The sequence below is a fragment of the Penaeus chinensis genome, chromosome 17 (genome assembly GCF_019202785.1).
Source record: "Penaeus chinensis breed Huanghai No. 1 chromosome 17, ASM1920278v2, whole genome shotgun sequence".
Taxonomy (NCBI): domain Eukaryota; kingdom Metazoa; phylum Arthropoda; class Malacostraca; order Decapoda; family Penaeidae; genus Penaeus; species Penaeus chinensis.
This window is the reverse complement of record NC_061835.1, coordinates 853139-863138: the sequence shown is the minus strand read 5'-3', so window position 1 is coordinate 863138 and position 10000 is coordinate 853139. Positions and strand designations below refer to the sequence as shown.

The 10000-nt window shown below is 41.2% G+C and overlaps 1 protein-coding gene across 1 annotated transcript in view; it reads right to left on the bottom strand.

Moving 5' to 3' along the window:
• Positions 1-5196: 5196 nt before the first annotated feature.
• The window catches only part of LOC125033965, a 7589-nt gene continuing 2785 nt past the window's right edge, over positions 5197-10000 (bottom strand). The window contains exons 2-3 of the mRNA XM_047625568.1: positions 9129-9213; positions 5197-8645 (exon numbers count right to left, since the gene is read on the bottom strand). Coding sequence (XP_047481524.1) covers positions 5888-8645; positions 9129-9187 — 2817 coding nt within the window. The 5' untranslated portion in view covers positions 9188-9213 and the 3' untranslated portion in view covers positions 5197-5887. The remainder of the gene's footprint in view (positions 8646-9128; positions 9214-10000) is intronic.

Below are 10000 nucleotides of genomic sequence, written 5' to 3'. Positions count from 1 at the left end.
CTTGAGTGCTTCCTTTACCTTGTCTTCTTCAAAGAGCAAACCCGAATCTATAGAAGTTCGGTAGCCTGAAGTTCAGTCTTGTAGCGAAAAGATCCACTGTTGGGCAACTCCACAACCTCCACAGAAGGTTGCATATGTCCTGATGGAAGGTCCACTCTGTAGAAATGATCTGATTGTGTCTGCTGAGACAGTCAGTTAATACAGTGGAGGGTCCCTCGATAAACTGAGTGAGGATCTTGATAATGCTTTCATCTGCCCTTTCTAAGATCTTTTTGAGCTTCTGTACTAAAGGTTGTCGAATGCACACCCCTTTCCTTGACCAGATATGATAGTGCTGTGGCATTGTCCGAGAACACAGCAACTGTCTTGCCTTGTAAAATCTCTGTGAAGTGGAGGAGGCTTAGACGAATTGCTTCGAGTCTCAAGATATTGATGTGCAGGAATCTTTCGTGTGTTGTCCTTACTCCACTTGTTGACTCCTGTAAAAATGATGCTCTCCAACCTTCCAATGAGGCATCTCTGTAAAGGTACAGATCTGGAGATGCCATCTGGAGAGACTGCCCTGCACATAGATTTTGTCCCTCCGGCTACCAAGAATATTGTTGTCCCAAGGAAAAGGAAAGTCGTCTTCTTGCCTGCCCCACACCTGAGTAAGCTGTAGTTGGATGTTCGCCATCTTTTGTCTTGTCCTTGGTATCATGTGGATGAGGGAGGACATGTGGCCTTACAGTACCATACATTCTTTGGCTGGTGGACGGTTGTTGCTGAGAAATGGTTCTTTATGGGAACGGAGATTTTCTAGTCTTTTCTATGTCGGAAAAACCATCACAAGACGAGAATGAATCTCCATCAACTAAAAAGTCTTCATTTGAGTTGGGTTTATTGAAGATTTTTCCCAGTTTATTATTATCCCCAGTGTGGAGCACAGGCTGGTAAGAACACTTCTTGCCTCGTGGGCTTCTTGTTGCGAGACAACTAGAATGAGACAGTCGTCTTAGTATCTTAGGAGGCGAATTCCCTGGCGATGTAAAGCCGCTGAAATCGGAGCCATCAATCTCGAGAAGAAATGTGGAGCTGTTGAGAGCCAGAAAGACTCTAATATGGGTCGGTAACTCCCATGTGCTTTGATTACCACAAACAGATAGCTGTAGAACCTTGGTGTCATTGGTATGGCTTCTATTGCACCCTTTTCTTTCAGTATCTGGACCTCTAAATGTAATGCCTTGCCTCTTTCGGAATCTGGAAATATGTCCCAGAAACTAATGGCTCTGAGGTGAGAGGAGGTAGGGTAGAGAAAGAAATCCTTTATCCTTCTTTGAGAACAGTGAGGACTCAGTCCTCTGCGCCTATGTTCATCCACCCTATCTGGTTCCAGGCAAGGCATTCTGCTATACTGTCCATTGTTGTTCGCTGGCTCACTTGCGAAAAAAAATGCTAATAATCCTCTTGGAGGAAGTGGTAAGACCTGGTTTAGCCTCCTGTTGTGTTCTTTGCTGTGAAGACAGGACCGGATAATGGAAGGATGAGGTATTGAAACCCCGTTCCAGCAATGGAGTACCTGGTGTAGGACGTGGCTTAACTAGTACGCTGGCCGCCACCTACTAGAAGGAGGTAGAAGCAGTCTCATCTGTCATCTTGAATGTTTCCTTTATCTTGTCTTCTTCATAGAGTAAACCTGAATCTATAGAGGCTTCGTTTGGTCCACCTTAGACACAGCCTTGTAAACTGGTGTGATAGTATGAATTCACATATCATGAACTGAACGTTGGATAATGCAAAGGCAGAGTCCATAGTTATGTCTACCATGGCCATGTTAATGTTCTCCTGTCCTCCAACCCAGGTTATTGGTTGTAAAAAAGCCGATTAAACTCTCATACACCATTTCTGTGCATCTCGTAAGCGCGCTAAGACTCCCTCTAACTGGGCCATGTATGCGTGCTGGAAAATTTCCTCGGATTCTATACTCTTGATGGCGAGGGCAAGGGCCAAGTCAGTATTTAACTTGGTTGCTTGACCTAAGGTTTCATGGCCGCTAACTACATAGACTCAAGGTCTATACAAGTACTTATATAGACCTTCCGGTATTTAGTTGACTGGTATCGGGGTAACGAAGGTCTAGTAGTCTCACTGGCATGAATGAGTGCCTTGATAGCCGCATCCATGGAAAAACATTGACTGAGCCCTGGTGAGTATAATGTACCTAGCGTTCTCCTGTCGCCTGTGTTCCCTCATTATACCCGTGCCTCAGGGAAGCATTCAGTAATATATGTTAGGATTTTGTTAAAATTCATACGAGGCCCTTCTGACTCTGACATATCCCTCATTCTATGCTCCTCTGCTGAAGAATTTCCGAAGTAATACTCTCCAGGCGTTACAGTGCATTGTGTGTCCCCTGTGTGACAGTGCAAAGGTGGGGCTAGGTGCTGTGCATGTATTGGAAAGTGAGGAGTGGTGACATAGCTCGCGATAAACTCTCGTGAGTCGATGTTTGTTGCCTGGCACATCTCAGACTGTGTTGTAGTCGGACGACAAACATCTGGTGCTGGTGATATGTGTGTATAAGCAACTGACTGTGCCATTGTTAAATGACTACGTGTGGGAGGCTGTAACCTTTCTGTTCAAGACCCATGCTTGACTTGACCTGTTGCATGTCAACGTGGGTATTGGACTGGTGGAAATGGGCACTAGGAAAGGCTGAAGTGTGGCCTGACATTCCTGTGTGCTCCGTGGACTAAAGGAGAAGACTGCGTGACATACAATTATCCTCCCTGTAGCTATGGGCTGTTTGGTCACCATGTCCGGGCAACTGGATTATCACAGCCTAACCCTAATCCTGGGCCTGAGGATGGGGAACTGGGTCGTCTGTCCCCATCCTGGTTACTTCCTGAAGAAGATCCTCGACCGGGCTTCCTCCCACCTCAGGACGTGACCTTTAGCCTTCCATGGACCGTTTAACCATAGAGGGAGGATCTAAAGAGAATGCATTTTGACCTAAGCCTAAGCTCTCCTTTGACCTCACCTGTCCCCGGCTTCCCCCCGCCGACACATCAGCTTGGAGTGACTGCAGACTCTACCTGATACTGAGATCATGAGGGGGGGAGGGGGGTGAGGGTAAGGACGGTACTGCAAAAGAGGATTGGTTAGCAGCTAGGACTCTCTCAGACACCATATCAGGAAAGGATGCGTGCTGTTGGTCTTTAGAAAATCCCCAAAACTCTGAAACGTCATCTCTTTCATTTCCACAAAATCCCCGTAAGCAGGCAAAGGGGATTGAAATATGGAATCCTCTGGACCCACCGAGCCGGACTGAATCCCATCCCGTAAAACCCCGAGTGAAGATGTGTTTGACTTACCAACGGAATGCTAGACCTTCCTATTGACTACTAGACCTTCCCATTGCCGGTATTCAAAAGCACTGTGGACCAGCTCGGTGCTCCATTCGGCACATCGGAGTACCTAATTTTAAACAGGGCAGATACCAATATGGCAAACAATACATACACAATGAGGGTCGTTGAAAGCACTACCAACAGCGAGCCGAGATGGTACATGGATCAATAGATATGGGTAAAGAAAAACCGGGTCTATCGCCTCCACTCGTCGGCCATTGCACTACAGACAGCAGGAAGGCTTTTATATATATATATATATATATATATATATATATATATATATATGTATATATACACACAGGTGTGTATATATATGTATATACATGTATGTATATATATATATGTATATATATATATATATGGTATAAAAACCCACACTGTAAAACTAGATTTAATTGAAAAAGAGACTACAGTTTCGGAATCCACCTGGATTCCATCTTCAGACCTGAAGATGGAATCCAGGTGGATTCCGAAACTGTAGTCTCTTTTTCAATTAAATCTAGTTTTACAGTGTGGGTTTTTATACCATAGTATCAACACGGTAGTGTGTTTTCTCCTTTCATATATATGTATGTATAAAAAAATACACCCTCACCCTCACCCTCACCCTCACCCACACACACACACACACACACACACACACACACACACACACACACACACACACACACACACACACACACACACACACACACACACACACACACACACACACACACACACACACACACACACACACACACACACACACACACACACACACACACACATATCTTACAGCTCTCAAGAAAGGACATATGGGTGTAAACAAAGGCATTTTGTGGACCTCGATCTCTTTTATTCACTTTCCCCAACTTTCAAATACTTGTACCTCGCAAGGCAATTTTCTTTGTTACAATAATCTACATATATTTTTCACAAAATGTCTTACACAAACTTACAATAAAGTTAAGAATAACTGTATTATGGGATGAATACTATCATCTTGCTTATGTAAAGCAAGATGATGCTGTGAAAAGGCTTTGAGACAAGAGACAGACACACTAAGAACACATAGATTTTAATTTTTTTTGAAAAAGAAAGAAAGAATTGAACAGAAAAAATCATGACAAATAACCAACAAATTCAAGATGATAATGACAATGATGATACTGATTGTGATGGCAATGAAGTAATGGAGTAGAAGAAAAAGTAATAATAATAATAATAATTGCAATAATTAAAATAATAATAATAATAACATAACAATACTAATTATAATAAAGGTTGCTATAGATGTACTTGTAGCATCAGCAAAAGTAACAGTAGAAATCATAGCAGACAAAGTTCTAAGTTCTAGTAGTAGTAGCAGTAGGAGGAGGAGGATAGGGAGGGGGGTAGGGGTAGAGGGAGGAGGGGAAGAAGAAGAAGAAGAAGAAGAAGAAGAAGAAGAAGAAGAAGAAGAAGAAGAAGAAGAAGAAGAAGAAGAAGAAGAAGAAGAAGAAGAAGAAGAAGAAGGAGGAGGAGAGGGGTGGAGGAGGAGGAGGAGGAGGAGGAGGAGGAGGAGGAGGAGGAGGAGGAGGAGGAGGAGGAGGAGGAGGAGGAGGAGGAGGAGAGGGGTGGAGGAGGAGGAGGAGGAGGAGGAGGAGGAGGAGGAGGAGGAGGAGGAGGAGGAGGAGGAGGAGGAGGAATATGAGAAAGAGAAGGGGAGGAGGAGGAGGAATATGAGAAAGAGAAGAGGAGGAGGAGGAGGAATATGAGAAAGAGAAGGGGAGGGGGAGGAGGAAGAGAAGAAGGGGGGAAGAGGAGGAAAAGGAGAAGGAAGAGGAAGAGGAGGAAGGGTAAGCGCAGCAATAGGAGTAGGAGTAGTAGTAGTAGCAGTAGTAGTAATGGTAGGAATAGTAAAAGAGTAGTACTAAGAGCAGTAAGAGTAGTAGTAGCATGAAGACTAGCAATAGGACATGCGGGAATCTTTGTAAATGTTCACCTTAGAGGGTCAAGTCAAGCTAAATAGCACCTTACTGAAAGACTGTACAGTGTAAAGGAATTATAACAGTAGAGAGAATCATACTAATAGTGAAATTCTGATGCTATCAACAAGAAAAGTATAATCACAATAATAATAATAATAATAATAATAATAATAATAAAAATAACAATAATAATTGTAAAATATAATGAAGATAATAATAATAATGATGATAATAATAAAATGATGAAAAAAAAACTATATACGATGATAATGATAACCCAGGGAAAAATGACAATGGAATGACAATAATACCAATAATGCTGATGATCATGAATAAGAAGGAAAAAATGGAAGTAACAAGTCACACTAAACTGTAATGCATATAACAATATGACTGATACAATGGTATAATTTACCTTTGACTTTCTATCAACACAATTATCAAAAATATTGCCTCTGTATGGTTCAATATATGATAGATGAATAAAATTTTACAGTTATGCAAAAAGAAAAAAGTATGTATGTGCTAGCTCTTGGATATTCCTCACTGATAACCTTCCAAATTTTCTTGTGGTTGATAACTTTGTTCTATCAACTGAAGTTCCTCTGACTGCTCTTCCTTGAGAGATGGCAATTTTGCTGATATAGCTGAAGATATAGTTTGTGTACTTAATACTGGTTGATATTTTAAGGAGGTAGTGATGGGGCTGGAATCAACAGCTTCCTTATTTTGATATATTTTGCCAAGACGAATACTAGCTTTCCCCTCAAACATCCCACTGATGACTGGTGAATCCCAAAGAATATCTGTGCTCTTATCTTCTAGCAAATGTTGTCGACTGACATCAGAGAAACCTGCTGCAGTGGAAGACACTTGATCACTATGCTGGACTTCTGGTTCACTGTTTGGAAGGTCTAAAACTGAAGTAGGATTCTTCAGCACCAAATCTTTTCTTTTTAAGCCTTTCTGCAAAGACTTTGTTTTACCATTACCTCTCTTCACATTGCTTGAAACACCTTCATTTGTTCTACAATCTGGAGACTTTTTTCCCCTCAAAGTATTTTGTACAGGAACTTTTGTAGATTCCTGTTTGGACTTCTGTTTTGGCTTTGGTCTGAACATATCCCAGATACATTCCTCATCCTTTCTGGGAGTGCGATGGTCAGTAAAACTGTACAGTGTAAAGTTCTCTGGATCTTGATTTCCTGTATTATCATCTCTATTAGCATGTGCAGAAAGATGATGATCATCTTCCAGTACATCTGGTAAATTTGCCATGAAAACTGCAGAACTTGCATTAGATGTGGGCATGTTAATAGTACCACCCTGATTATTGATTGAAGAAATGATTTCCCTTAATGGTTGTTCTTCATCAATTTTGTTATTCTCCAAATTTACAGGTGACACTAAAAAAACTTCCTTTTCACGATTGTCTATTGTCTGTGCAATAACTCCAGAATAAGGCATCTCCAAAAGCTGGGGAGCAGATTCTGAGGTAACATGTAAGCCCTCTGAAGCACCTGAAGATATGGGTTTGGAAGACTCAGATGACACTTTAGGTGATGCAGTATCCCAGAATGAACCCAAGTTGGACTTGATGTGATCATTGGATTGACTTGGTGAAGATGGCCCTATGCTTATCCTGGATGAACGTCTTCGTCCTTTTCTACTGGCTCTTTGCTTCTGCTGTTCTGCCTGAGTTTCTGTGTCCTGCATTGAAGAAGTGAATGGTAAATCACAATGAAGAGATAATGCTGCCATTTGGGTGGAAGGTGAAGTTGGTGATGTTCTGATAAGTTCACTGTTTTCAGAATTCAGTGTCTGCTGATCCTCTGAACTGGAATCTTTGACAAAACTCTCTGGAGAACTGCTCTCATAGTGAGCTAATGCTACTGCTGCTTGATTATGGTATAAAGAGCGCTGAATTCCCGATGCTCTTCGTTTGCCTCGCTGCCGCTTTGTTCCTCTGACTCTTGTCACTTTGGGCTTAAAATCTGTGGGATTTGGTAGGTCATCTTCACTAAAGACATTGACAGAAATTTTCGATGAGGTTGCTATTGCTAGTGTCTCAAATTTCAACTCATTTCCTTTACATGTGAAATCTGGTGATTCAGTACATCTGTGAACTTCACCATCATTCTTATTAGCACTTTTACTTCCTCTCATCTTTTTCACTAGTTCTAAATCAGACACTTCACTTCCTCTTTTTGCCAGGCCCGCTGATTTCAGGGGCTTCTCCTTTGTTGTTTTTCTTCTTTTGGTTCCACATCTTAAAGCACTTGTCTCTTCTTTAACTGTATCTATTGAAGCAACATGCATATCTGAGGAACAATATTCTGTGATCTGACTCAGTGCTGTCTCACTCGCACTTCCTGGCATCTGATCTGTATCTGTGAACCTAGAGTCCATGGTATTTGGCAACAGCTCACCACTCTTCACAGATGACATGGACTGCTCTGTAGTCTCTCTGTCCACAGAAGGGAGAAGACATCCTGACAATTTGCTGGATCGTCGCCTTGCCTTTTTCTCTCTTGACTGGGAGGTTGGTTTTGCCTTAGGAATCTCGTCTAAGAATGGGATAGGGTCATCTAGATTATAGAGAGCTGCTAATACTGGGTCTGTTACTTCCCTGGTTGGATTCTCCTCATCAATACTCTCCTTGGGTAGGTTGAACTGAAGTGCTTGTAGGTCCTGAATCATACCTTGAAAATTTTCATCATTTGTGTCTGGTCTAATTATATTTCCTACATAAAAGCTAACAGACGAATTCATGCTCAACATGCTGCAGTTACTGGTATTCTGATTATTCTCATTTTGCTCGGACTCATCATCAGATAATTTTGCTAAGACTTCCTTGACATCTTGGACAGTTACTGCAGAGCCCTTAGGAATCTTAACACCTTTAAGTTGCTTCATCTTCCGGGCACGGTCCTTTCTCAGGCGCACTTTCTGCTTTGTCGGGTAGTAGTGACTTGTAAACATACACAAACGCTTTATTTTTTTCCCACTCATTACTGTGCTTGTGGATACGTCATCACTGCCTCTCATGCCCAACTGTCTTGTCTCCTCATCTTCACTAATTTTTCTGCTTGCACTGCCCTTCCTTTGTCCACTCTTACGCTGCTTCTGGGGGGTCTCGTAAATAGTTTCCAGAGGCGTTGGACAAACTTCTCTATTATTTTCTTGCAAATACAGACTTTCAATATTTACTTCTGCCTTCCTTTTCTTATGCTTAGCGCGGCCTCTGCCACTCTCTGACACATCATCATCAGTTTCCACTTTGGTGGGCCGTGCTCGTAATCTGAAATAGCAAACAATGATGCAGAATGGACAGAAAAAAAAAAAAAAAGTAAATAAAAACTTATGTTTAAATTATAGCCTAGTTTTACCGTTAAAATAAAGATTGTGAAGTAAGATATTTTATGTCTGAACTCAATGTGAAATTAGTATGATTGGTAGTTGTGATGTTAAATGAGATTTCTTGTGTACAAGAATCATTAAAATATAATAATTATTAAGACCTATAAAACTTAGTATTCTATCAAACTAATGGTAGAAAAATCTATCACAGCATATCAAAGTTGCTAATAAAATGATAAATTTCCTTTGTTAAGTGACACAGAAAAATAATTATGAAATCAGACCATGTGTCTCATAACTCTAAAAGATTTAAAGGAAGATCAAAATAACGATTCTGAGAAAGTTAATGTTTTAGGTATCAGGTAATTATAATGAAAGCCTAACTATCCTTTCAATTCTTGGAATACCAGTGAATTGCACTAACCTCCGTCCACTGGAGACTCCGTCTACGGTGGTTCCCTCCCCCTCGTCAGGACTGTCCATCTTAACTTAAGGAAGGATAGGCCGACCTGTAAATTTAATGAAAGACATACTTAAGTGTTCAAAACCTAGAGAGAGAGAGAGAGAGAGAGAGAGAGAGAGAGAGAGAGAGAGAGAGAGAGAGAGAGAGAGAGAGAGAGAGAGAGAGAGAGAGAGTGAGAGAGAGAGAGAGAATATCAATACATTCAAATTTACAGTAGAAGTTTACTTGGCACAATACCAGTACAAAACCTTGAAGATATTCTGTAGATTCTCCCTGCTCAAAATTACCAGTTAGCCCAGGCTACCCTAGTTCCCCATAAATCAACTACACCTGACTGTTAATCTTTATGAATGGATGCATTAACCTAGGGCAGATAGAAGATGATATTCTTGTAGAGGACAAAATGCTGCAGTTGTTGATATAAGAAATAATTTGCAGAAATGAATGATATCACCACAAATGAGGGAAAAACTGAGATGAAGACAATGTTTCCTGGGAGGCATTGGGGAGCAAAACTTCTTATCATTATTCCCCTTGGGCAGTGCCTGAAAGATTGTTGAACAGATTTTGTTATGTGGAGTTGAGGTCTTGGTCCCTGGCAAGTGTTTCCATATTGTAAAGATTTACCCATCTGACTACAAGGATATCAATTCTGGTTTGTGAGCAAGATAAGAGTCGTGAATCTGCAGTTTCAGAGGGCTGTTAAAATGTTCATTTCCTCCTACTGTTGGCCTTCTTACATCCCCACGTCACAGCTCAATTTTGTGTTGTTGCTGTATTGGCTTACACTTTCCCTTCTTAGCTACATTTTTGACATTTTGTGTCCTTACATT